Source organism: Mauremys mutica, chromosome 18 (assembly GCF_020497125.1).
Source record: "Mauremys mutica isolate MM-2020 ecotype Southern chromosome 18, ASM2049712v1, whole genome shotgun sequence".
In the NCBI taxonomy this organism is placed as follows: domain Eukaryota; kingdom Metazoa; phylum Chordata; order Testudines; family Geoemydidae; genus Mauremys; species Mauremys mutica.
This window is the reverse complement of record NC_059089.1, coordinates 6,753,334-6,780,423: the sequence shown is the minus strand read 5'-3', so window position 1 is coordinate 6,780,423 and position 27,090 is coordinate 6,753,334. Positions and strand designations below refer to the sequence as shown.

At 55.1% G+C, this 27,090-nt stretch overlaps 1 protein-coding gene across 4 annotated transcripts in view; it reads left to right on the top strand.

Moving 5' to 3' along the window:
• The first annotated feature begins 517 nt into the window (after positions 1-517).
• The window catches only part of FBXW5 (F-box and WD repeat domain containing 5), a 29,252-nt gene continuing 2,679 nt past the window's right edge, over positions 518-27,090 (top strand). The window contains exons 1-10 of one of the 4 annotated variants that reach the window (XM_044992519.1): positions 518-589; positions 1,322-1,439; positions 1,824-1,889; positions 3,086-3,303; positions 7,405-7,562; positions 10,412-10,586; positions 11,570-11,718; positions 14,005-14,494; positions 25,333-25,480; positions 26,737-26,949. In XM_044992519.1, the coding sequence (XP_044848454.1) occupies positions 3,111-3,303; positions 7,405-7,562; positions 10,412-10,586; positions 11,570-11,718; positions 14,005-14,494; positions 25,333-25,480; positions 26,737-26,949 (1,526 nt within the window). In that variant the 5' untranslated portion in view covers positions 518-589; positions 1,322-1,439; positions 1,824-1,889; positions 3,086-3,110. The remainder of the gene's footprint in view (positions 590-1,321; positions 1,440-1,823; positions 1,890-3,085; positions 3,304-7,404; positions 7,563-10,411; positions 10,587-11,569; positions 11,719-14,004; positions 14,495-25,332; positions 25,481-26,736; positions 26,950-27,090) is intronic. The other 3 variants (XM_044992518.1, XM_044992517.1, XM_044992520.1) reach the window with 3 other exon arrangements.

Below are 27,090 nucleotides of genomic sequence, written 5' to 3'. Positions count from 1 at the left end.
AGGGGCAGAATTTCTTCTCGGCTCGCCCCGGGGGTCCTGACACCCTGATTCTGCGCGAAATGCTGCGCCCGTGTCCCCCTCCCCCCTCCCCTTTGGCGGTTCGTTTGATGCCCAGGTTCTAAGTTGCATCTTTCCACATCCCCGTGCAGAGACTGGGGCGACAGGCAGCGAGTGTGAACAGTCAGGACCGGGGGGGGGGGGGGTCACAGGCGCCCATATAAAAAAAAGCCCCAAATATCCGGAGGGGCCCTACAGAATCAGGCCAGCTGGTCCCCCAGCGTAGCGGGCAGCTCAGCCGCGCACCGACGGGCCGGGCGGGGCGAGCTCAGAGCCTGGCGCCTCCGCCCCCAGCGGGAGACACCCACCCACCCCCGGGAGCGCCTCCGGGCATGGACCGTGCTGGGCTCCATTAGTCAGGCCTGGGCAGGACGGGGCCTCTGGGATGGACCAATCCGGCCTGGGGGGGCGTGGCTACGGGCCCTAGAGCGGGGCTAGAGCGGCTCGAGCAGAGCGGAAGCGAGGAGCGGCGGGCCGGAAGCCGGCGGCGTGGGCGGGGCTGGGGCAGAGGCAGAGGCGCCGTGGAGCTGAGGTGGGAGATCTGGCTCCGGGGGGAGGGGCTCTGGGGGGGGCTGGGGTCTCTCCCGCCCTGGGGGCTGAGGGGGGAGGGGCAGCTGAGGGGGGTGCGAGGGGCCCCCCGCCCCGGGGGGGGTACCCAGGCTGCCCCCCGCCCCGCGCTCCCGGTGTGGAGCTGCCAGACGTGGCAGCGCGTCGGGGCCACACGCGGTACCTGCCCGTCCGCTGGGTCAAGCCGCTGGCGGAGCCGGGAGCTGGCGGAGCGCAGCGGTGGGGGGAGGGGATCACAGTCCAGGCCGGGAACGGGGGAGTCTGTGCCCGGCTAAAGGGATCCCAGGAGGAAGGGGAGCTCAGCGTCTGACCTCCCTAGGCCTCTTCCGTGCTACGACAGATGCCCACTTGTACCAGTGTTGGGCCAGTGGGAGCCCCGCTGCAGGCAAGGTTCTGGCAGCTTGGGGCATTTCATCGCTATCTTAATTAAACCTTTATATGGAAACACAATTCCCTAGTGGAAAGATGCTCTCTCGGGCTCCTTGCATCTCGCGCCAAGGCCATGCAGTCTGCATGTGGGGTCATTATCTTATCATGCTTGCATCCAAAGAAGTGGGTATTCACCCACGAAAGCTCATGCTGCAAAACGTCTGTTAGTCTATAAGGTGCCACAGGATTCTTTGCTGCTTCTACAGAACCAGACTAACACGGCTACCCCTCTGATATTATCTTATCATGTCCCTCTTTCTACCTGCAGCCACCTGGTACCCATGACCAGTGCTCTCCTGGCTACATGCACAGGAGAAGATGAGGTTTTGCTAAGAACTACCGCAATTCCAAGCTTCTGAGGGGTTGTTGCTAACTGTGAGTCAAAGGTAGATATGCTGTTTAACCTGTTGCTCCAGATTACAGAAAGTTCTCAATTGGCTGCAGCCTTCTACAGTCCATATTATTGTCTTTGAAATCCAGCTCTAGTCCATTAAGATGAAAGAGCAAAGAGGGAACGTTGTCAAGTGGCTGTAGCAGAATAATTTTGCTACTAATTTATTGTATGGCATTAGCCAAGTCTCTGCTGTGTGCCTCAGTTTCTTCAACTGTAAAATTAATTCACAGGAGTCGGGTGAGAATTAATGAATGTTCATAAAGGTCTTTGGGATCCCAAGATGAAAGGTGCTATAGTCATGTGCATTGTTATTAAAGGATAGTGTGGTGTTAATGCAGATAATTGAAAAAGACTCAGGTCTAAATCCTTCTCCCAGTGAATTCAGTGGAAGCAGGATCAGGCCGTAATGTGAAGAAGCAGCAGCAGCAGATTCTGGCTACATGTGAGTACCCCCATTGAAGTCACAGTCCACCATGGGCTATCAGCACTGTTTGAACCTGGAACCTTCAGCACCAAAGCTTAGATGTCTACCTCCTAAGTTAAAGGACTAGGTCCATTAATTGTCAGCAGTAGTAGGCTGTGCCTCTTCTCTGGACCACTCCCAGAGCGAGAGAGACAGCCCACTTTACAAACGTGTTCTAGATTACTCCCAAGCAGTGTCTGAGCTGTCCTAGAGTTCCGGTCTGTTTAGGTGCCAGTTCTATAATAGCCTCTTTCTTGAGCCAATAGCTGGGGTTGAAACCCAAAATATAGACCTTTAGCCTCCCTGAGCAGGATATATAAGAAGATTGTAAAGTGACAAGGTGGGTGAGTAATTGCTCTTATTGGACCAATTTCTGTTGATGAGAGAGAGAAGCTTTTGAGCCACACAGAGCTGCTCTTATGGTCTCTCTCACCAACAGAAGTTGGTCCAGTAAAAGATATTACCTCACCCACTTTGTCTCGCTAATATTCTGGGCCACCATGGCTACAACTACGCTCCATAAAAGTTTGTAAAGTACCCTGCATTACCTCCACCACCCAGAGTGTAGTTGCTGCCTACTGCCCCCAGCTAATAGATCTTGGTTTTTAGCTGAACTACTAGAAGCTGTGCTTTTGTGCTGACAGTCCCAGGATCAAAGGCTGCTGACAGCCTGTGTTGGGGGGTCACTCTATGTGCATGAATAAAGATGGCCCGTATGTGAGCATTTGTAGTATTGGGGCCTCTGTTTGTAGTGGCTGATCTTCCACATGTGAACAATTTCATAGTAAATGTTAGTGTCTCTCTTGGTACTATGGAGCTTTAAAGAGTTGCTACATTAAAAAAATAAAAGTAGAAAATTCATTAAGAAGCCGTTTCTGTTTGGGGACAAAAAAATAAAAGAAAATTATTAAGGATAAAGTCAAAGGGAATTAAAAAAAAAAAAAATTACACAGCACACCACCAAATGCCAGTGACTGGTAATGTGAATTTTAGAAATCTCACTTTCCTTATGTTTGTTTGCTGCTGCCTGTAAAACGCTGCTGTTCCTTTCCTCTATGACTCCAAATAAGTTTGCTCAGACAGGAGAACCTTGCTACTCTGCATGCCCCCAAACTGGGACGTTTCTACCTTCTGTGATGAGCGGGCACCAACTTCCCCCCTGTGTTTATTTTCAGAGCCCTTTGGTGACAGAATGACAGTATGGATGTTGGGGATAGTCCCCTTCTCCCAGACAGCATCCTCTATGAGATTTTCCTGTACCTGGACCACGTAGATGTGCTCTCAGTGGGGTTGGTGTGTCGGCAATGGCATGCGGTGGCCCGGGATGAGTTCCTGTGGAAGGAGCTGTTCTATAGATACTACAGGGTCTCTCGGGAAGTGCCACGGCACCCAGGTCTGGTATTTTTAACTACGTTTAGTAAGTTATCAATTTTGCACTGTTGAAAAGGGCTGGGTTAGCTGACTGGTAGACCACAGTCCTGTTAATACCCAAAACAGGAACAGCATCGGCGGTAGCAGCACAAGATTTCCTACATGCAGCCCTGCCAGTGTGCCCTACTCTGACCTGTAGGGACCCCACCTCTGACTGATGGTATTCTATAAGGGCCCATCCCTGGAGAGCTAAGCACCAGGATGTATTAGGGACATGCAGCTCCCAGTGGATTATTTAATCCTTGGCCTCTTGGACAGGTCAGATGTGATGTGGGGCACTGGTCCATGTTCCCTGAACTGAAATTTCTAGTTCATGTCACATCAGCCATCACATAGTGACTTAGAGGGGAAAGGGTCTATTGCCCATCAGGCCCTGTTGAAAATTGTGAAATAGCATTTGCTGAAAATTCAGAGATTTCCCCCCCGTCTAAAATTTAAAGATTTTTTTTAAACCCTTCTGCAGACTGACAGTTTCTTACAGTACTTAGATCGAGCTGCTGGGTGATTATTGTCCCTTTAAGAAGGGCATAAGCAGGTACAATGAATCTCGTGTTTATGGTGGTGGCATATTATCCACTTTCAAATGTGGGTCTCACTTGGTCTTGCACCTGAACATCTTCAACCACTGGTTGAGGACTGGGAAAGGAAGACAACAGTGCTCCTTAACCATGGGTCACCAGGTCATGTTCCTAGTCTAGAAAGACCCTTGTTGCTGAGAGGACTCAGGGACTGGGCACTGCCAAGATGCATACAAGTCCCAGGTGGGATGTGCAGGCTTTATCATGACTTTGCGGAAGTCTGATCCCCACCATGTGACCTGTATAGCAGCCATGTGCTTGTCCTCCAGTTCCAGTCCCATGGAAAAGAGTGGGAAATCGAGAGGGTGCAGAGGCAGAGAATGCCTGACCTTCCAGCTGAGTGAGGCAGGAGAGTCATGCTGCAGCCTTTAGGATGTGTAGCTCCAGCATGGGGCTGTTGCCTGTTTTCTGAACCCTGAAGGTTTTCTGTGTCACCGTAGACCCTCGGATAACTGGCTTTTAGCTGTAACCAGCATAAGTAAATCCAAAATGAAGGTGTGTTTAATATTTGCAGGTTAGTTGTGTTTGACTTGTGCATGTGCTTCTCTAATTCCTGTTTACTCTGTGACCAGAACTGGCAAACCTGTGTGTTAGATGCTGTTAGGTCATTTGACCCATTAGTGCAGTAGAGTAAGTCCAGGAATTTGGTTGGGTACTTCCCCAGCTCTGCTGGCAGGGGGCTGAAAACAAGAGCTGGAGCACTTGGTGCACTGGCCTGTGCTGCTCTCCCCATGTGACATACCTGTGACAAGAGGCTGATATTAAAGGCTACCGCCAACAAAATGAATGGCTGAACTGGAGTTGCAAAGAGATCATCCACCCGTAGGGGACTGATGGAAAGGAGCAGAGCCTCCTGGTCTGGTCAGAAGGTAGGTCTGCCCGTGTCAAGCTGCCCCTGTTGAGAAGGGGCTACAATATCAGGGTTCCAGTTCAAACCTAGGGAGAAGCATCATGTCTGTAGGCTCAGTAAATGGGCTCCAGGGGCTGTTGTGATTAGGAGCATTAGTGGAATGGCCAGATCAGAGCTGTGACCCATCTAGCGCACTCTTCTGTCGAGCAGGGGCCAGTGCTGGATACAACAGAGGAAGGTGGAAGACTCCCTTAATGGATGGTTGTGGAATATGCTGCCCATCGGTTTCTTCCTAGCCCTCAGTTAGTGGCTGCCTTATATCCTGCAGCAGGAGAGTTGATCTCCCTAACTTTTGAACTCCTATCTAACATAACTATGGAGGTTCTCATTACTTATATAAATGTCAACTCCTCCTCTGAATCCTTGGCCTTGTCAGTCCTCAAACTGGAACTCACTGCCACAAATTATGCATTTGTATAAAAAAAATCTTTCTTTTGAGTCTTAAGCTTGTGACCATTCATTTTCACTAAATGTCCCCAGGCTCTTATATTGTGAGAGGTCCTGATGTATTTTTGTGTACCTGTCGCATCTCCTCTCTAAATTAAACAGGTCCTGTTGTTCTCAATCCCACTTCGTACAGAAGCCTCTTCAGAACACAGATCGTTTCTGGACCTCTCATTTTTTTTCTCTCTCTCATTGTTGACGGAGGGAACGGAACTCAGCGTTTCAGATGAGGGTCTCCAGTTAATGTATATATCTGTCACAAGAGTAGGACAATGGAACACACTGCCTAGGGAAGTCATGGAAGCTCCTTAACTGGAGGTTTTCAAAAGGAGGCTGGAGCCATCTGCCTTGGATGGGTTAGGCACAACAAATCCTGTGTGTTGGCAGGGGGTTAGACTAGCTTCCCAGACTACTGTCCCCCTGACAGGAATCCGATTTGTCTTGCAACTCCCAAGTTTCACCCCACTTAAAATCGACTTGCTTTCAAAATCAGACACAAAAATACAAAAGTGTCACAGCCACATTGTTACTGAAACATTGCTGACTTCTCATTTTTACCATATAATTATAAAATAAATCCATTGGAATATAAATATTGTACTTACATTTCAGTGTGCATAGAGCAGTATAAACAAGACATTGTATAAAATTTTAGTTTGTACGGACTTGGCTAGTGCTTTTTATGTAGCCTGTTGTAAAACTAGGCAAATATCTAGTTGAGTTGGTGTTTCCCATGGAAGACCTCTGCATAATCCCCTGGGGTAAATGTACCCTTGGTTGAGAACCACTGGACTAGATGACCCTTGTGATCCCTTCTAATCCTGTGGTTCTATGGTTCTGTGACGGTTTAATATTCTCACTAACGTTTATCCCATTCCTTATGCATCCTAACATCTGGTTTGCACCTAACCTCTGCCCAGGGCTCAGAAGTAGGTATTCATTGGGCTCTCCATGGTGATACCCTACATCTCGCTGTGTGGCTTAGAACCCACCAATGTTTCTGAGTTAAAATCCTTCCAACAGACGTTTCCTTGTACAGTAACTCCTCACTTAATGTTGTAGTTATGTTCCTGAAACAATGTTAAATGAATCCAATTGTTGCATAAGATTTGATGTAAATGCGTGGGGTTAGGTTCCAAGGAAATTTGGGGGGGGCAGATAAAAGGCATTATACTGTACAGTAGGGGTCCCCAACGCGGTGCCTGTGGGTGTCTAAGTGTGCCTGCTTACTGGCCGGCGGACGAGCATCCGCTGAAATGCCGCCGAAATTCGGCAGCATTTTGGTGGCGACACCTCTGGATGCTGCTGCTTGCCACCGACAAACAGCATCATCCAGAGATGTCGCCGCCAAATTTGTCGGCAGTATTTCGGCGAATGCTCGTCCGCCACCACGGTCCTCCGTGGCTCGTCGTCTGGCACCGGCCAGACGAAAAAGGTTGGGGACCACTGCTGTGCTGTGCTGCGGTTGGGAAGAGCCCCTGGCTTACCCCCCACAGGCACAGCCCGCCGCAGGCAAGGACGCGAGGAAGCACCTTTGCAACAACAGCAGCGGCAGCTTCCCCGGAGAACAGGCTTGGATTTTGCTGGGGATGCTCCAGGCCGCCTCTTCCTGTCCCCGCTCCACCTCCTCTCTGGAGCATGCCAGGAGTGGAGATGTGGTGCTTCCCTGCTCCTCCCCCTCCCTCCCAGAAAGTCCTAAGCGCTGCCAAGTTTGGCGGCGGGGGAAGCACTGGGAGGGAGGGGGAGGAGGCGGAGGAGAGGAACTTGTACAATGCTCCCTTGTAAAGTCGCTGCTCGTCCACAGAATCTTACAAGCAGGCAGCCAAATGACGTTATAAGGGAGCATTGCACAACTTTAAACGAGCATGTTCTCTAATTGAGCAGGGCCGTTACATTGAAAGAACGCTAAGTGGGACAGTGTTAAATGAGGAGTTACTGTATTTATTAAGCTGCTCAGAGCAAATCTGATTGCCAATGGCTGCGGCTGTGGCAGCCTTGTCTACCCTTGGGCTCCTAACATTTCTCGCTAGCGTTTGCAATGGCAAGTCCCTGCTATAGACAAGTCAGGTGGCTTTATGGCTTGCACCGATGCTGAGCTTTGACTCCTCCCTCCCCTCTGTATGTGTTGTAGCTGCTGTTTCCTGGTACGAGGACTTCCAGAGGCTCTATGACACCATCCCCTGTGTTGAAGTGCAGACCCTGACGGAGCACAATGACCAGGTCTTACACCTTAGCTTCTCCCACACAGGCTACCTGTTTGCATCCTGCTCCAAGGACTGCACAGTTAAGGTAAAGGGCATGCGGCTGTTGTTCTGAGGGGTAAATTCACTCATCTAGGCCAGCCACATTCAGACTCCGGCTGTGAAACTCTTCCGTTGAGCTTTGATACGCTGCCCCCCTCTGGTTAGTGCTGTCAGGAGCTGTGGGGAGGGTTCTGGGCCTGAAACGTCTTAATGCAGAAAGCAGAGAAGGATTGATGGGCAGGTTGGGCGCATCTGAGTTTGTGGGGCTTCGGGCCATCTGAGCTGCTCAGTCTGGCCCTTTGAGTGGCTGGTTATCTCTGGGACCCCTTTTGCTTCCTTTGCAGGGCTTAGAGCATGTACTGCGTGACGTGGCTCTCGTCGGCGCCTAGAAATCAAGGAGGGGGAGCAGGGTTGTGGGCAGGTTGCACAGGGATGAGGGTTTGGCTGGGGAAAGGGGAGTTGGAGGTGGCTTTGCAAAGCAATCTCTGGACGCATAGACCGTAAGGCCAGAAGGGACCATCATGATCAGCTAGTCTGACCCCTGCTCATCACAGGCCACAGACCCTTCCCCACCTACTCCTGTAGCAGACCCCTAACCTAATTCCCTCACTGAGATTTCTGACGCAAGCCCCAAGCCATGTGCTGTCGCCCCAGCGTGGGCAATGATTGGGCAGGGACTGGGAGAGCAGGAAGGGGACCCAGGAAACAAGTGGTGTGTCAGGGCTCCTGACTCTGCTACTGACTTGCTGTCCCCTGGGGGGAGTCATGTCCCCTCCCTGTGCCTCATCTGGGGGCTCCTGAGTAACGTCTGCCCATTGACGGGTTCCCTTGGCCCTGACCTGGGGAAAGCTGGCTGGGTGCAGCAGGGCGCAGCCTCACTGCTGAGGTGGCCAGTGGCGATGGGGAGGTTGGAAGGTGGACTAAGTTACGGCCAGGTGGCCCTACCTAGCCACCAGCTCCACAGCCAGGCCCCAGGGGAGTCCTGTCAGACTGCAATGACTTCTGCTAGCCTAGCCTGAAGGGCCTGTGGCCCCGCCCCAATCCCACTCGCATGGCACTGGGGCCCAGGGCACTCCGAAAGGAAGATGGTCACAGGTCCCTCCCCCAGCCAGTGACCAGTGTTGCCTCTGTCCGCGTGCGGAATGTACTTTGTTATGGGCGCCAGTATGGAGGTGACGTGTCACACAGGGTCGTGTCGCACATCACCTTCGTATTGGTGCCCATAACAAAATTCATGTGCTGGGGGTGTGGCCGAGGGATTTGGCGTATGGGACGGGGCTCAGGGCTGAGGCAGAGGGTTGGGGTGTGTGGGGGGGGTTCAGACTCTAGGCTGGGGATGAGGGGTTTGAGTGTGGGAGGGGGCTCAGGGCTGAGGCAGAGGGTTGGGGTGTGTGTGGGGGGGGTTCAGACTCTAGGCTGGGTATGAGGGGTTTGGGTGTGGGAGGGGGCTCGGCTGGGGCAGAGGGTTGGGAATGGGGGGTGGGGCTGGGGATGAGGGGTATGTGTGTGGGAGGGGGCTCAGGGCTGAGGCAGAGGGTTGGGGTGTGTGTGGGGGGGGTTCAGACTCTAGGCTGGGGATGAGGGGTTTGGGTGTGGGAGGGGGATCGGCTGGGGCAGAGGGTTGGGAATGGGGGGTGGGGCTGGGGATGAGGGGTTTGGGTGTGGGAGGGGGCTCAGGGCTGAGGCAGAAGGTTGGGGTGTGTGCGGGGGGGTTCAGACTCTAGGCTGGGGATGAGGGGTTTGGGTGTGGGAGGGGGCTCAGGGCTGAGGCAGAGGGTTGGGGTGTGTGTGGGGGGGGTTCAGACTCTAGGCTGGGGATGAGGGGTTTGGGTGTGGGAGGGGGATCGGCTGGGGCAGAGGGTTGGGAATGGGGGGTGGGGCTGGGGATGAGGGGTTTGGGTGTGGGAGGGGGCTCAGGGCTGAGGCAGAAGGTTGGGGTGTGTGCGGGGGGGTTCAGACTCTAGGCTGGGGATGAGGGGTTTGGGTGTGGGAGGGGGCTCAGGGCTGAGGCAGAGGGTTGGGGTGTGTGTGTGTGGGGGGTTCAGACTCTAGGCTGGGGATGAGGGGTTTGGGTGTGGGAGGGGGCTCGGCTGGGGCAGAGGGTTGGGAATGGGGGGTGGGGCTGGGGATGAGGGGTTTGGGTGTGGGAGGGGGCTCAGGGCTGAGGCAGAGGGTTGGGGTGTGTGGGGTGGGGTTCAGACTCTAGGCTGGGGATGAGGGGTTTGGGTGTGGGAGGGGGCTCAGGGCTGAGGCAGAGGGTTGGGAATGGGGGGCGGGGCTGGGGATGAGGGGCTTGGGGTGCAGGCTGCCCTGGGGCTGCAGTGGGAAAAGAGGACTCCCCCCAGCCTCCCTTGCTGCAGCAGCCCGGGGCCAGGAGAGAGGCGCCTCTCCCTGGCCACAGCAGCTTCAGTGGGGCTGGGCTGGGCCAAGGGAGGGGCTCTCCTCTGTCCACGGCAAGTCCGCGACAGGCCCGCACTGGGACGGGTGCCTTTCCCCGCCGCAGCCCTGAGCCCCTGCGTGTGGCTTCATACGGGGCTGCGCAGTTTAGAGGGAACTTAGGAAATGACCCTAAAATGAACCAGGAGACAGAACTGAGCTTTCAGAGGCACAACTGTCCTGGGTGCTGCAGAGCACCAGCCCTGAGGCTGAGGGAATGACAAGGGCAGTGGACTGGTTGGGGCCAAATTCATCCAAGATCTTTATAGCAGTGACTGCAGATCCTCCGGTTCGCTTCTGAATGGCTTCCTGGCAGCAAGGCTGGGTTAGCACATCTCCAGCCGTTTGCTCCTGTGCCTCCGGACTGGTGCTCTGCAAACCCAGGTCATCTAATGACCGATGCTCTGAGTGAAACTGTCCAGGTTTCTTAACAGCCTGCCCTGTCCCCTTTGTCCTCAGATCTGGAACAACGAGCTGGCCATTTCCCTGCTCCACAGCTCCAACATGAAGCTGTACAACTGGAGCTACACCCAGTTCTCCCAGTTCAACTCGGATGACACCCTCCTCCTGGTGTCAGGGGTCTTTGTGGGGCCTCGCAACTGCTCGTCAGGAGAGATCGCCGTCATTAGCCTGGGTAATGCTCATTTCAGCTTGGCTCTGCCTCGGTGTGTGTGTGGAACTGGCTGGATGGCTGCAGATTCAAATTGCCCTAGGAAAGCTGAAGGTGGCAGGACGGAGGGGCTGTGACTTGGCCTACGCCTAGGAAAGGGACTGGATGGGGTTTTCATGTCCCTCTTTAAAGGGGGCTTTTGGCAGACTCTGATTGCCACAGTCAGGCAGCAGGAGAGCGGCAGGAGAGCTCAGTCCTGAGGCCACCCCAGCTCTGCCCATAGCCCCTGACTTACAAGACCAATAACTGGTCTGTTCCTGTCATCACACACAGCTTTGCTCATGCACATCCCTCCTGGCCTGGATTGCCCTCTGCTGCTCCAATCCTGGGACCCTACTAATCTTGAGTCACAGTATCTCCTGCTACCTCTATCCTGGGTTCCCTACCCAAGTGGAGGCTTCTTATAGGGATGGATTGGCTCAAAACCTGTGGGCCCTGTTTCAGTTGACAGTGGTGCTCACCGCGTCGAGAAAGAGAGACAGCCCCTATGTGACCTAGGGGAATATCTAGCTGCTAGTGCAGTGGTTCTCAGACTTTTGTACTGGTGACCCCTTTCACACAGCAACCTCTGAGTGCAACCCTCCTTATAAATTAAAAAACCCCTTTTTCTATATTGAACACCATTATAAATGCTGGAGGGAAAGTGGGGTTTGGGGTGGAGGCTGACAGCTCGTGACCCCCCCCCCATGTAATAACCTTGTGACCTCCTGAGGGGTCCTGACCCCCAGTTTGCGAACCCCTGACCTAGCACCACTGAAAGGGAGAGTGTGTTGGGAATCCACACTGATAACAAGCTGTAAGAGGGACCATCCGTATTTAGATCCACACTGCTTCAGGGATCAGCTGGGCCTCTGGCTTGAATCCCTGTCCCATGGGTCCTGTCTCCTGTTTCACTGGGGTCCTTTCTGTGGAGCTGTATTATCCTTCCCCTTTCTCCTTCCCTCCAGATAACTTCACGCTCCTCTCCAGGGTGAGGAACAAACCCTATGATGTGTTTGGCTGCTGGCTGAATGAAACCAACTTGATTTCTGGCAACCTGCACCGAATTGGGCACATCACCTCCTGCTCTGTGCTGTGGCTGAACAATGCCTTCCAGGTGCGTCCCAGGGCCAAGCTTCGCCAAGCTCTGGGTTGTTTAATAGCCTGGACAGCTCCCATCAGCTGGGTCTGGGGTGTGAGACACTGACTCTAGGGGCGGCTCTAGGTATTTTGCCACCCCAAGCACGGCAGGCAGGCTGCCTTCGGCGGCTTGCCTGCGGGAGGTCCCCGGTCCCGCGGATTCGGCGGCAGCCTGCGGAAGGTCCGCTGAAGCCACGGGACCAGCAGACCCTCCACAGGCATGCCGCTGAAGGTGGCCTGCCCGCCACCCTCGCGGCGACCGGCAGAGCGCCCCCCGTGGCTTGCCACCCCAGGCACGCGCTTGGCGTGCTGGTGCCTGGAGCCGCCCCTGACTGACTCGCTGACGTCACTGCTGAGGCCTTGGAGAACCCTGGGCACTGCCAGCGGGTGAGGAACGGAGCAGTCTCCCACCATCGTGCCTCCTGTAGTGGGATTTAGGGTCATTCTGGGAGCAAATAGCATGAACGTGGGAGAAGGTTAAGAGGGATGGAGAGCTTAGCCTCGTGGTAGATTGGCTCAGGGTGGCCCTCCAGTAGCCCGCTGCCTCCTTGGCACAGCACCCATTGCAGTGGGCACTGCCCATGTGGCTGTGTGTGCTGTCTGCTCCCATGCACTCATGTCGTCGTGTTTGTGGGGATGGAGACTGGAGCCCAGCCCGGGGGCTCATTCTGGAAGGGACCAGAGGATGAGCCATGGTGAGCAGGTGGGTTAAGAGTCATTGGATGCCTTGATGGATCCTGCGAGAGCTGGGTGCCTGGGGCTGCTGGAGTCTGTCAGCCATCAGGGATGGTCTAGACAGTATTTGGTTCTGCCATGAGCGCAGGGGACTGGACTCGATGACCTCTCGAGGTCCCTTCCAGTCCTAGAGTCTATGAATCTATATCTGGGTGCTTGGCCTTATGGGACACGGGTGCTCGCTGGACAGGGAATTAATATGGCCACAGATGGGTCAAAGAATCCTCCTTGCTAGAGGAAATGAGGGAAGTGAATGTCATGTGACATGTTGGAGGAAGTGCAATTTACAGCTGCCAATGAGGTGGATCCAAGCACTGTCATGGGCTCGCTGTGATCTGTGGAATTCACTTACCCACTGTGCCTCAGTGAAATAGGGAGAACAGCCCCTCCCCCTGGATAGGGAGGTTTTGCTCAGGCTGCTTGTTGCGCTTTGAGATCCTCATTGTTTGTACAGCTCTCCTGACTGAGCCTTACTGCAGCAGGCACTGCTGTTGGCAGGGGTTCTCCATAGCAGACGGGAACATTGGTATTTGTTTGCCACTTGTGCCCCTTCCCCTCAGTTCTTCAGGCTCACGCACGCTCTGTTCCGTCTGCCACTTCTTGCATGAGTTGCTACAGACTGTCCCGGAGACGGTGGACAAACGCTGCCTGGCAGCCCATCGCTGTCTTGCTGCTGACCCCGGCAGCCCTATAGGATGAGAGTAGCTCCTTCAGCTTTCCCTGGGGGCTCTGAAACCTCAGTCTTTATTATACAAGCACCAGGGATCGCTCAGTGCTGAGCAAACGTTGAAGTATTAACCCTCGCAGCCCCTGAGAGGTAAGGATTTAATTCCCCCATTTTACAGATTGGGGTGGGGGGGGGGGGGGGGAATGAAGCCTGGATGTTGAGTTGCCCAAGTTGTGAGCCAGCAATAGACCCTGCAAGTCCTTTCTCTACCCATTAACCTGTTCTCCCTTTTTAGTGCTGCTGGCAATTTGCATGCCCAAAGAAGTAGGCTGCCAGGGACATGAGCGCTCTGTGTCAGTGCAGATTGTGAGAGGGAGTAGCTGCAGTGAAACCCTCCCAAAGGAAGGAAATGGAGAAACAAACTCTAGGAGCACATTGGTGCCTGTTTTTCCGCTCCTAGAATGGCCAGGCAGCTGAACCTGTGGTCAGGATGGAAACTGTTTGTTAGGACGGGCGGTGTCAGCTAGAGGACTAAAGCAGAGGACACTGGGTTCTATTCCCAGCTCTGCTGCTGCCTGGCTGTGTGACCCTGCGTAAGTCACTGCCCCTCTGGGCCTCAGTTTCCCCACCTGTAAGATGGGACCTGCTATACTGGCCCATCTCCACAAGTGGTGATGAATGGAGCCCCTGAAGTGCTTTGACAGCCTCTGTTGAAAGACCCCAAAGGGCCCCGTGCCGTTTAGAGGGGGCTTGGGGCGCCTGTGACATCTCTTGTAGAAGTGATCCTGAGCCCTCCCGTGCTCTCTGGTACGTTTGGTCACAGCGAGAAGCACCTGCTCACTCTCTCCCCTCTCTGAACAGGGCGTAGAGTCTGAGAATGTGAATGTAGTGAAGAGACTGTTCAAAATCCAGAACTTGAACACCAGCACCATCCGGACAGTGATGGTGGCAGACTGCAGCCGCTACGATGCCCCGGACCTGCTCCTGGACTACAAGGAGCAGCTGGCGGCTGCTGCCGCTCCCTACCAGGTCTTTGATCTTGGCAGTGACAGTGAGGAAGAGGAGGCGAAGCCCAAGCAGAAAGGGATGCCAGAGCCAGTGGCGCAGGCATCGCCGGACAGTGGGAGCGGGACAGCAGAGGACGGGCTGCAGCAGTTCCTGGATGACATCCTCGAAGGCCGTGTGATGCCCGTCATGAGTGAGAGCGAGCTGGAGACGAAGGTGGCAGAGCTCCTTGCCAGGAACAGGACTAAACCGCCTGAGCTGACCCAGCTCCCCACAGAGGCCAGCAACAAGAAGAAATACTTGATCTTCACCACAGGATGCCTCACCTACTCTCCACACCAGATAGGTGAGTGGCAGAGCTCTGCCTTGCTCTGGCTCCCACTGGCTCTGACTCACAGCACAGGCTGAGGGACAATGACTGGCCCCTTAGAGAAGTGAGCAGAGGCTCTGGTCACCTCCTAGCACGGTGGCTTTCTGCCAGGTGCCTACTGGAGTCAGGGTCTCAAAACCACTTCCCTTATAACCCTTCCCAAAATGCTTCCCACCAGGCTGTATTTTTCCAGGCTTGGTCTCTGGCCAAAGGTGAAACTTTCTAGGAAGTTTGTGCAAAATCCCATCAGCTGTTTTTGAGATAAAAAAAAAAAATCAACTCCCTAGTTTTTTTTTTTAAAAATTAAAATCTAGCCACCCTTTTATTTAGTTACAGCGAGAGGGGAATGCCTGGGGTTGAGATGTAAATCTCGGCATGGCCATGGGCCTGGCTGAGGGCTCGAGCCCTTGCTAGGTTTAAGACCTCTGAGCACCTGCAAGCTGCATACCAAACATGCACAGCAGATGTCTTTTTTTTCTTTCTGTGGCACTTAGAACACTGCAGGTGCAACCAGTTATCGGGGAGCTCTCGGCAATCCTGACACCTCCCATGGCGCTGATTGGGCTTGGTCGGAGATCTCCCTGAGACTCGGGCAGGTTGGAAGAGGATCAGCTCAGATCTGAGTGCTCTGACCTCCAGCCCGTTAGGGCTTTGCACATGCAGCCAATGCTCACTTGAAAGCATTCCCACGCACGGCGCTCTCTAAAGTGTTACGTCGCGAACCCCACTTTTAAGTGGTCTAATTGTAGAAGGTTCAGTGGTTCCCAGCCCCTGCCTCATTCCCTCGCTGAGACGGAGCCACAGCCACCACGCTAGCTGGTGGCTGATTGCCGCAGGCCTAGGTGACAGCCTCTTTGGAAGGGGGCTTTCCCTCCATGTTTCCATCCCCTACGCTGGAGCCTTGAGTGGGAAGAGTCCTGTGGTTCTAGGGCAAATGCTAGAGCTGTGAGGAGTGTCCCCACCAGGAAGGGAGCTGATCCTCCCCCCACCCACCCCCCAGCTTCTTTTCAAGAGGTTCCTGAGAAACAGCCCAAGGCCAGGGAGGAACCAACCACCTCTAGTACAAGCAGAACGGGAGGGAGGGGAAGCTGCTCTCGCTGCTCTGCATCTGTTGTGAAGCCACCGGGGTGAAGTGAACTTTGCATCTTCCTGGTTCCTTCCCCTGTCTGCATTCCCCAATGCAGCCTCCATCCCCTGCTGCTGCTGGCTCCTGGCTCTGATCTGATTTTACCACCTGCCTGAGCCAGAGGGGAAGGTTTTCCAGGTTAAGGTTGTAGAAAACAGTTAAGATGAGCCATGTGGGAAATAGTCTTTGATCATATAACTTAAGCCTGACTCCTACTGCATGGTCTACGCAAGGGGCAGAGTTAAGGTCGTGTGTCCAACCCTAGCTTTGGCATTTTGTGACTTGCCCTGTGCACTGTAATACTGCAATAATGTAGATCTAGCACATCCATCTCTAGGCACCACCACAGATTATGTGTGGCCCTTGGGCCCCTGTAAAGCTGCCAGCACAGCCCTCTATGGGACAAAGTTTTGGTGCCTTTGAATTCAAGGGATTTCTTAACTTGGAACTATTGCCTAAAGCAGAGAGAGTGATCCTATACCAGGGCAAACCACCAGCTTCTTCCTCTCCCAGTGGCAGTCATCACAGGATGTTCGCTGATAGGTTTTTGTATAGAACAGGCCCCTTGCATCTGCTCTCTGCCCCAAGGACTTGGTATTTCAATTTGCTCGCTGCATGCTTGGACCACACCGCTCCGATGAGGTGGGTGCACTGTCGAAAGTCCGACTTGCCCCACTGGTGCGTTATTGACTCACGTGAGACCAGCGTTCAGTCCTGCTACCAAAGGTCTCAGCTCACTCATCTGACTCTGGCAGGTGCTTTGGTAACTGTCCTTTGCTCCCGTGCTGCAGGATCTCTGCCAGGCCTAGGTTTGAATCTGGGAAATGAGCTCCTTAGTCTAATATGCAAATGAAACCCCTCACAGGAGCCTCTCCTTTTCCTAGTGAGGTCCAGGCAGAGTTGTGACCCAGGGCCCTTGTTACAGGCACTCAGCTGTGTCTCATTTGGGCTGCTAGGATGGATTTCCCCAGCCACTTCCCAGATGGGATCTGAAAGCTGGAATTCAGCTGTCATGGTGCTATGCTCATTTGGTAAAACATCCAGGGTCCTAGTGGGGGCCAGCTATGGTCACTCAATTAGGATGACCCCAAAGAATGGGGCAGACAGACCCCAAAAAGCTGGTGGATATTCCAATACTTAGATTTCCCAGGCCAGCATAAAACAGCTTCTTTATTACCTCACTGGTTACTCAGGAGTCCAAACTACACAGTTCCCTTCAAGTGATCCAGTCTCAGGCCTCCAGCCAGGTACCCTCGTCAAATATGATTAAAATTTCTGTAAATCGTATTTCATCATATAAAAGAAAAGGTTCTACCAATCCCAAAGGATCGGACACTTCACCTCCCAGGTTAATGAACGTTTCAGATCTTACCCAAATACACACTACTGCCAATTCTGATTAACTGAACTAAAATTTATTAAAAAACAAAAGGGAGAGAGTATGGTGAAAAGATCAATACACATCCAGACGAGTTCAGTTCATTGAGGTGCAGATTCACAGCAGAGATGGTGACCTTTGCAGTTGCAAAGAGTTCTTTCAGAAATAGTTCATAGGTTATAGGCCAACGTCCAAATCTCATATTCAGGGCGTACCAGCATAACTGGGACCTCAGTCTTGTGACTCAAACTTCCCCTGATGAAGCCTAAGCAGATCTGAGATGACAGAATCTGGACCCAAGGATCTTTTATACAATTTTATACAACCTGTTGACAAGTTGGCGTTCAAAAGGTAATTAGCATGACTTTGAAGGCGGTCCATCACTTAGCCATAGAATTAACATAAGGCAATTTGCTTGTTCCTCCACCATTCACAGTACATTTCAAAGAGAGATGAATACCGAGATATCCCGTGTTCACAGTTCATTTAAATGCTAGGATGTTCTTTTGACCTCTGAATGATCAGAATACGGCATAGGCAGGGACTGTTGATTACATTGTCGACCCTACTCATACATATGTAAATACACAAACATCTCCCCACATGTCTTAGGAGGGTTATTTATTTTGCAGGATGTTTAACCCCTTCTAGCCATGTGTCACAACAGGTCTTTCATGTGACTCTTGTCCTGCCCACAGGCTGATGCACTGTGGGCACAATCATTGAGATCTTGTAAATTGCCTTGATTGCCAGATGAAAGTCACCAGGAACAACCAGTGTCCCTTCATTTAAATAATAACAGTAATGGCAGTTCTCACAGTGCTTTTCATCAGCAGATCTCAAAGCACTTTACACACCTGCTCGGTATCATCTAAACATGGCCCGAAAAGGCTGACAAGTGGGCCACTTTCACACTTCTGTGCTTCTCTAGCGCTTCAGTGAAGATACTGCCTGTGCCGACGGGAGGGGTTCTCCCATCCACTCCCTGAGAGGTGGTGACTGTGTTGACAGCGCTAGGTTGATGGGAAAATTCTCCTGTAACTGTCGCTGAGGGATGGAGATTTTTCATGCCCCTAAGCAATGTAGTTACACCGATCTAATTTCCTAGAGTAGACCGGGCCTCTACCTCTGGAAGGCCTGAAGTGTGTGTTACTGAGAACTGGTTGGGGGGGTCGAGTGGGATCGTCCCAGGACTGATCCAGCTTGGAGGACTCGGAGCTGTGGCTAGGGAGCGCTCTGCCAATTACTGAAGGGGTTGGTGCAAGGTCCTTAGCACAGAGCTTCTCTCTCAATAGTGAGTTTTAAAAAGTGCAAACCAGATGTCTGACTACACCCCCTCCCCCAACTCGGTCTCCTCTGCATACAGGGACCCATCCTGCTATATTTGCCTTTGCAGGACGCCTCTGAGGAATCTGTCGCAAATGACTAAGGTTAAGATTCTGTTAGGTATTTTTAGTAAAAGTCTGGGACAGGTGTGAGCAATAAACAGACATTCACAGAAGGCTGCATCCTGTCCCTGACTCTTACTAAAAATACACTTGGGGGGACTGACAGAGCGCTGCCAGGGGCTGAACTCTGGCAGCTGCTCCTGCGGCAGGAGCTGATGGCCACTGCTCCAGCCCCACGGGTGAATCCAGCCTGGCCGCAGCTCCAGCAGGCAGCCTGCCAGCCAGCAGCTCTGCCCCTCTCAGGACCAGCTGATGCTGTGCAAGAAGTCACAGAGGTCCTGGAAAGTAACAGAATCCGTGACCTCCATGACAGAATCGTACCTTACAACTGAGCTAATTGTTCCCAGGCAGCAGGGAAAAGACGGTTACTCACCGTAGTAACTGTTGTTCTTCGAGATGTGTTGCTCCTATCCATTCCAGTTAGGTGTGCGCGCTGTGCGTGCACGGCTCTTGGGAACATTTTTACCCTAGCAACTCCGGCGGGCCGGCTGGGCGCCCCCTGGAGTGGCGCCGCTATGGCGCCGGATATATACCCCAGCCGACCCGTCCGCTCCTCAGTTCCTTCTTGCTGGCTACTCCGACAGTGGGGAAGGAGGACGGGTCTGGAATGGATAGGAGCAACACATCTCGAAGAACAACAGTTACTACGGTGAGTAACCGTCTTTTCTTCTTCGAGTGATTGCTCCTATGCATTCCAGTTAGGTGATTCCCAAACCTTACCTAGGCGGTGGGGTCGGAGTGAGACGTGGCAGAGTGCAAGACTGCGGAGCCAAAGGCTGCATCGTCTCTGGATTGTTGCACCAACGCGTAGTGGGAAGCGAAGGTGTGGACAGAAGACCAGGTGGCCGCTCTACAGATGTCCTGGATAGGAATATGGGCCAGGAAGGCGGCAGACGAGGCCTGTGCTCTCGTTGAGTGAGCGGTGAGGCGGCATGGTGGCACGCGAGCAAGCTCGTAGCATGTCCGGATACACGCCGTTACCCAGGAGGAAATCCGCTGCGAGGAGACCGGCTCGCCTTTCATGCGATCGGCAACCGCTACAAACAGCTGGGTCGAACGCCGGAAGGGCTTCGTCCGCTCGATATAAAAAGCGAGGGCCCTGCGGACGTCCAGGGTGTGAAGCTGTTGCTCGCGAGGTGAGGCATGCGGCTTCGGGAAGAAGACCCGGAGGAAGATCTCCTGATTGAGGTGAAAGGCCGACACCACCTTAGGGAGGAAGGCCGGGTGTGGTCGAAGCTGCACCTTGTCTCCGTGGAAGACGGTGTACGGTGGGCTAACCGTTAGAGCACGGAGCTCAGAGACTCGTCTTGCTGATGTAATTGCGACGAGGAAGGCTGTCTTCCAGGAGAGGTAGAGCAGAGAGCACGTGGCCAGAGGCTCGAAGGGCGGTCCCATCAGCTTGGCCAGAACGAGGTTCAAATCCCAGGTCGGAGTAGGACGCCGCACCGGCGGGTACAAACGGTCCAGGCCTTTAAGGAAGCGGGAAACCATCTGGTTAGCGAAGATGGAACGACCTCCCATGGATGGACGAAAGGCGGACACTGCTGCCAGGTGCACCTTCAAGGAGGAGACCGCAAGACCTTGCTCCTTAAGGTACCAGAGGTAGTCCAGGATGGTAGGGATAGGGACTACGAAGGGATTGAGGCCTCGTTGATCACACCAGAGCGCGAAACGCTTCCATTTCGCGAGGTAGGTGGAGCGAGTGGAAGGCTTTCTGCTCTCTAGCAGGACTTGCTGCACTGCCTCCGAACAGTCCCTCTCTGCGTGGGTCAGCCACGCAGGTACCAGGCTGTAAGATGGAGGGACTGTAGGTTCGGGTGACAGAGCCTGCCAAAGTCCTGCGTGATGAGGTCCGGCCATAACGGGAGGGGCATGGGATCCCGAACGGAGAGCTCGAGCAGCAGGGTGTACCAGTGCTGCCTCGGCCAGGCCGGAGCGACGAGTATGACGTGGGCCCTGTCCCTCCGAAGCTTCAGTAGCACTCGGTGTACGAGCGGGAACGGAGGGAAGGCGTAGAGGAGGTGATCCGTCCAGGAGCAGAGGAATGCGTCCGACAGGGAGCCTGGCGAGCGACCCTGGTATGAGCAAAACAGGTGGCACTTCCTTTTCTCCTTGGAGGCAAATAGGTCTATCTGGGGAAACCCCCACCTCCGGAAAATTGTGTGCACCACATCCGGGCGAAGAGACCACTCGTGTGAGAGGAACGACCTGCTGAGATGGTCGGCCAGCGTGTTCTGCACTCCTGGAAGAAATGAAGCTTCCAGGTGAATGGAGTGGGTCACGCAGAAGTCCCACAGGAGCATCGCTTCCGAGCAGAGGAGGGAGGAGCGGGCGCCGCCCTCTTGTTCACGTAGAACATTGCCGTCGTGTTGTCCGTGAAGACTGCCACGCAGCAGCCTTGCAGACGGGCGCGGAAGGTGTGACACGCTAGGCGGATCGCTCGCAGCTCCCGGACATTGATGTGGAGAGCGAGCTCTTGGGGGCACCAGAGACCCTGGGTGTGAAGGTCGCCCAGGTGAGCCCCCCCATCCCCACGCCGAGGCATCTGTGGTTAAGGTGACGGATGGGCGAGGAGGGCGGAACGGGACTCCTGCACACACGACCTCTGGGTTCAGCCACCAGCTGAGCGAAGCGAGTGTCGGCTTTGTGACGGTGACTACCATGTCTATCGAGTCGCGGTGCGGGCGGTATAGATTGAAAGGGGCGAAGGCAGAGCCTCGCGTATGCCGTGACGAACGTACAGGACGCCATGTGGCCCAGGAGGCGCAGGCAGGACTGAACCGTTGTCGTGGGAAAGGTGAGAAGGTCCTGGATGATGGATACCATCGTCTGGTGCCGAGAGCGTGGGAGGCAGGCCCTGGCCAAAGTGGAGTCGAGGACCGCTCCGATGAACTCCACCCGCTGTGATGGAGCTAGAGTGGACTTCTCGGCATTGATGAGAAGGCCGAGGGACCGAAACAGGGATAGTATCTCTGACATCTCGTCCTTTACCAGCTGTCGGGATGTCCCGCGAACCAGCCAGTCGTCGAGATATGGGTATACGTGTATGCGACGACGGCGGAGGGCTGCAGCAACTACTGCCATGCATTTGGTGAAGACCCTCGGCGCGGTGGACAGGCCGAAGGGTAGCACCACAAACTGGTAGTGCGCACCGTTGACCACAAAGCGCAGGTAGCGTCGATGGGGAGGGTAAATAGCGATATGGAAGTATGCGTCCTTCATATCGAGGGCGGCAAACCAGTCTCCCGGATCCAGGGAGGGAATGATGGTCCCCAGGGTGACCATGCGAAACTTGAGCTTGAGCACATACGCGTTGAGCTCTCGGAGGTCCAATATGGGTCGAAGACCTCCTTTCGCCTTGGGGATGAGAAAATATCGGGAATAGAATCCCCTGCCCCGCATGTCGTGCGGCACCTCCTCTATGGCACCCAGGCTCAACAGAGTCTCGACTTCTTGTAGGAGGAATTGCTCGTGAGAGGGGTCCCTGAAGAGGGACAGGGAAGGCGGGTGGGGAGGAGGGGGCGAAACAAATTGAAGGCGGTAACTGGACTGGATTGTACGAAGCACCCAGCTGTCCGATGTTATTTGGGACCACGCCGGAAGAAAGTGGGAAAGGCGGTTGCAAAATAAACGGGAAGGATCCGGGAAAGAGACTGATGGGCTGTCCTCGGGCGTCCCATCAAAAGGCCTGTTTGGGTCCTTGAGGGGCCTTGGAAGGCGCCTGGCCCTGGTTGCGCCTGTTGCCCGACGGTCTACGGCGACTCAGGCCGGGACGCCTGCTATTGTAGGGTCGTGACCTAGGCTGGTTAAATGGCCTGTAGGGTTGCTGCCGAAAGGACCTTCGCTGGGTAGCCGGTGTGTGCATACCCAGAGTGCGAATGGCTATGCGACCGTCCTTCAGGGTCTGAATTTTGGAATCCGTCTTTTCAGAAAACAGACCCTGAGTGTCGAAGGGTAGGTCCTGCAAGGTGTACTGCACCTCCGGTGGCAATGTGGAGGACTGCAACCAGGAGATGCGCCTCATGGTTACTCCTGAGGCCAGGGTTCTAGCACCTGAGTCCGCGGAGTCCAGAGCGGCCTGGATGGAGGACCTGGAGGAGTTCTTGCCCTCTTCCAGGAGGGCCGTGAACTCCTGGCGCAAGGCTGTTGGGATCAGCTCTGTGAATTTCGCCAGGGACACCAAGATGTAAAAGGTGTATCTGGCGAGGAGGGCCATCTGGTTGGCGATTCGGAGCTGGAGACCCCCTGCCGAATAGACCTTTCGGCCCAACAGGTCCATGCGCCTCGCTTCCTTGGACTTCGGCGCAGGGGCTGGCTGACCATGCCTTTCCCTGTCGTTGACCGACTGGACCACGAGCGAGTCTGGTGCAGGATGGGTATATAAGTACTCGTACCCTGTGGGGGGGACGGAGTACTTTCTTTCAACACCGCGGGCGGTGGGAGGGACAGACGCCGGTGACTGCCAGATGGTAGTGGCATTTTTCTGGATAGTGCGGATGAATGGCAAGGCCACCCGCACTGGAGCCTCCGCTCCAATCACATTTGTCACCGGGTCCTCGTCCTCAGTGACCTCCGCTACCGGTAGGTCGATAGCCTTCGCCACCCGGCGAAGAAGGTCCGGGTGGGCCCGCAAGTCAATAGGCGGAGGGTTTGCCGTAGAAGCCCCCGCCACCGCCTCGTCTGGTGAAGATGACGAGGACAGACCTTGGACCACCGTCTCCGCAGGTGGGTCCTCGATGGGGTGGGCAGCTGACTCGGACCGTGGACGCTCCGCGGGATCAGGCGGTAACTGGGCCTCACCCGGTGATGGGGGTGGCCTGCTGACAGTGGCCTCCAGCACTCTGCGCTCGGAGGCTGGGGTTCGCTGGAGGCAAGGTAGCCCTTGAGCTTCATATTGGGCCCAGGGGACCCAAAAACCCCACTGTTGTGCCCCGTGGACTTGTCCATGCGGGGCCGCCTGGAGATGACCATAGCTGTCTGCCCGCGAAGCGACCGACGAGTGACGGGATGGCCACGGAGGTGCGGAGGCGCTGATGGACTGCGCCGTCGAAGCTGGCAGCCTGTCCCCGGAGGGTGCCGAGGGTCGGTGCCGGTCGTTGCGGTACCGAGATGGCGAGCGAGACCATCGACTGCCGCGGTGCCGGGAGCTCGACTGGGATCTCGACCGGCGGTGCTGGGAGCGGCTTCTGGAGTCACGGTGCCGGGACTCAGACTTCCTGCGGTGCCGACGGGACGGTGATCGGGAGCGTCTCCGGGAGTGCGACCGGTACTGCGATGTTGAGCGGTACCGGGACTGCGACTGGCGTTGAGAGGGTGAACGGTACCGCGATGGAGAGCGGTGCCGGGACCTGGAGCGGCGTGACGGTGACAGTCTTCGGGAGCGGGAGCGAGACTGAGTCCTGGAGCGCCGTCTATCCCGTCCGTCAGGGGAAGGGGCCGCATCATGGCCGGCTTGCCCGCTGACTGAACAGCCCGCACCGGCTCGGTGCCTCTGTGAGCTCGATAAGCTCTCTCGCCGTCGAGAATGTCTCGGGCGTGGACGGGAGATGCAGCTCGACCGCGGTTGGCACCGGGGAGCAGGGAGGTACTGGACTCGACGGCTCTTGAGGTGCCGGAGTCAACGGGACCGTGCACGGCTTGTGCACTACCACAGCCGGTGCCGGTGATGGCTGGGTAAGCTGTCCCGAAGCAGGAGGCTTAGGAGCCGAGTGCGCCGTCTTCCGCTTCCTCGGTGGAGAGAGGGAACGGTGCCGGGACTTCGGTGCCGTCTGGGAAGATTTAGCCGCGTCGGTACCGGGGTGGCTCGGTGCCGCTGGTGCGCTGCGCGCCGAGGATGGTTTCGGTGCCGCCGGGGACGGCGCGGGAGGCTGAAGTGCCGACTCCGTAAGGAGCTGCTTGAGGCGAGAGTCTCGCTCCTTTCTGGTGCGCGGCTTAAACGCCGTGCAGATCGGGCACTTATCTGTCCTGTGAGATTCCCCGAGGCAGCGCAGGCAGGAGTCGTGCGGGTCGCCCACGGGCATGTGCCGCTGGCAAGCCGCACAGGGCTTAAACCCCGGTGCCTTGGGCATGAGCCCGCACCGGTTGTGGAAGAAGAGGGGCGAACCCCTCTAATTACCCTACTATACTATAACTAACTAAACTTATTCAACTAATCTAACAACTAAACTAAGTTAACCAACTATGTACAGAGAAGAATGGAGAAACGCTAGGGCTGTGGAGGACAGAGAGCACTCCACAGTTCCAACTGGCCGTCACGGGCGGTAAGAAGGAACTGAGGAGCGGACGGGCCGGCTGGGGTATATATCCAGCGCCATGGCGGCGCCACTCCAGGGGGCGCCCAGCCTGCCCGCCGGAGTTGCTAGGGTAAAAATGTTCCGAAGAGCCGTGCACGCGCAGCGCGCACACCTAACTGGAATGCATAGGAGCAATCACTCGAAGAAGAAGGGACCTTTTCTCAAGCCTGCATCAGGAAACCACCCCTGGTCCCGGTTGAAAGGAGGGAGTGAAAGGCCTAAACACCCCCCTCCTGGCTGCAAACCTCACTGGAAGGGCACAAATGCTGCTTTGGGCTGATGCCACAGGAATAGCCAGCGGAGGAGAGCGCCAGGGGACTGGCGCCCTGTACTGTGCCATGACTCAGTCACCACCCGAGCCTTGTCATCACTTCCCAGCCAGGGTCCCCAATGTGGGTTCCTCTCTCCTCGCAGCTTGTAATAAGGTTTCGGAGGGACGCTCCTTGCTCTGCAGTGAGCTCCCCAGGCTCCAGTCCTTTCACTATTGCATGTTACCTACGAGTCGGGCAGCAGCAGCCCCCTCTTGCAGAGCAGACTAATCCCCCTTCCTGCCTCTCTTTCCCCTGAAGGGATTAAGCAGATCTTGCCTCATCAGATGACGACTGCTGGACCAGTGCTTGGGGAGGAGAGACGTTCGGATGAGTTCTTTGATTCACTGGATCATGTCATTGACATCCACGGTCACATTATTGGAATGGGCCTTTCTCCTGATCACAGGTGGGTGTGGCAGGACGCGAGGCACAGCAGAGCGGAGGGTCTGCCATGGGGATGGGGCCACTGGCACTGGCTGCCTGCTGATCACTTTAAGAACAGTTAGTGTGTGTGTGTGTGTGGGGGGGGGTTCCAGAGCTTGGTGACTCATTTGAGAAGAGCACAGGGATTGGCCCCTGCCTCCATGGACTCATTAATAGGTGTACACAGGCCCTTGGTGTTTGAGATCCCTTCTCCCGACCTCTGCCTCAAAGCAAACCGCATGGCACTTGGTGTGCTCGTTAGCAGGGTGATGGGCCCTGCTGGGGTCTAACCCGGGGTTCTGTAAACCATCAGCTACGGCTCTGTGCAGAGGGGTCCCTCCACGCCCTGCAGTCAGGCTCAGCAGGCGGGAGCTGCTCCATGCCAGAGGCTGCAATAATGGGGCATTGGACCCCGAGGCCGTTTCAGAGTGTAAATGGCTCTTGCGTGTAACCATGGTGATGCTTTGCTCATGAGCACAGAGTTGATCTGGGGTCAGGAAGGAATTCCACACTCAAGCATGTGGGGGAGAGTTGAGAGGACTCTCCATTAGCTCAGCTGGGTGTAGCCTTCAGGACCTGTCTGCCAGTGCAGGGACCTGGGGAGCTTGGGCTTTCCTTTGGGGGGGGGGTGTCACCACGTGGGGATTTCCTGTGCTCTTCAGACTCGTGGGGCGTGAAGCCCACAGATGACGGGGAGGGGCTCCCGGTTTAGCCCCCACCGGGGAAGAGGTGGCCAAGAGTCTCTGCTGGCAGGGATAGGAATGGAATTGGGGACCAGCCAGATGCTGATTCTAGTAACTGCATGTAGGAGCTGCCTAAGGAGATGTGGGTTTCCCATCTGAGTGCTCTGGCTCTGTAGCTGGGCCAGGCCATCTGCGTGGCTGGCTTGGACTGAGGAGCTTGGTGTATAAGATGAACTCTCCTTGGAGTTTCCCAGCAGCAGAGGTCCCTTGTTAGGCACTTGGGGGGTTCCTACTTGCAGAACTGAGCAGGGATGGAAATGGCTTAATTGAAATCTTAAAAATCATTCATGTAAACGGGCTGTTTCCAAAACTCCAGCCTGCCCCTCCTTCTCCAGAGTCTGTAACTCAGACACCATGGCTGCGAGCTGTGCTGGAGAGCGGGGCAGTGAAACCAACCAGTGCCCCAGCACAGTCACACCTGAGAGGTTTTCTAGACCGGATGGTGATGCTGACAGAAGTGACCCAGCAGTGTAACCTCTCCTCTCCTGTCCCCTAGGTACCTGTATGTGAACAGCCGGTCCTGGCCGCGGGACTGTGTGATCTCTGATCCCATGCAGCCACCCCCCATCGCAGAGGAGATTGACCTGCATGTGTTTGATCTGAAGACAATGAAGGAGGTGAAGCGAGCTCTCCGCTCGCACCGGGCCTACACCCCCAACGATGAATGCTTCTTCATCTTCCTTGATGTCAGCAGGGATTTCGTAGCCAGGTGCCCAGTGGGCCTGTCTCTCTTGGTCGCAAAGCTGGTGGGATGGGAGGGGAGAGAAGCCCAGTGTTCCCGACCCCTGTACCATGCTACTTGGGCCCCTGGGTTTGGTGGGTTGGAGCTAGGTGTGGGTTGGAGATTCTG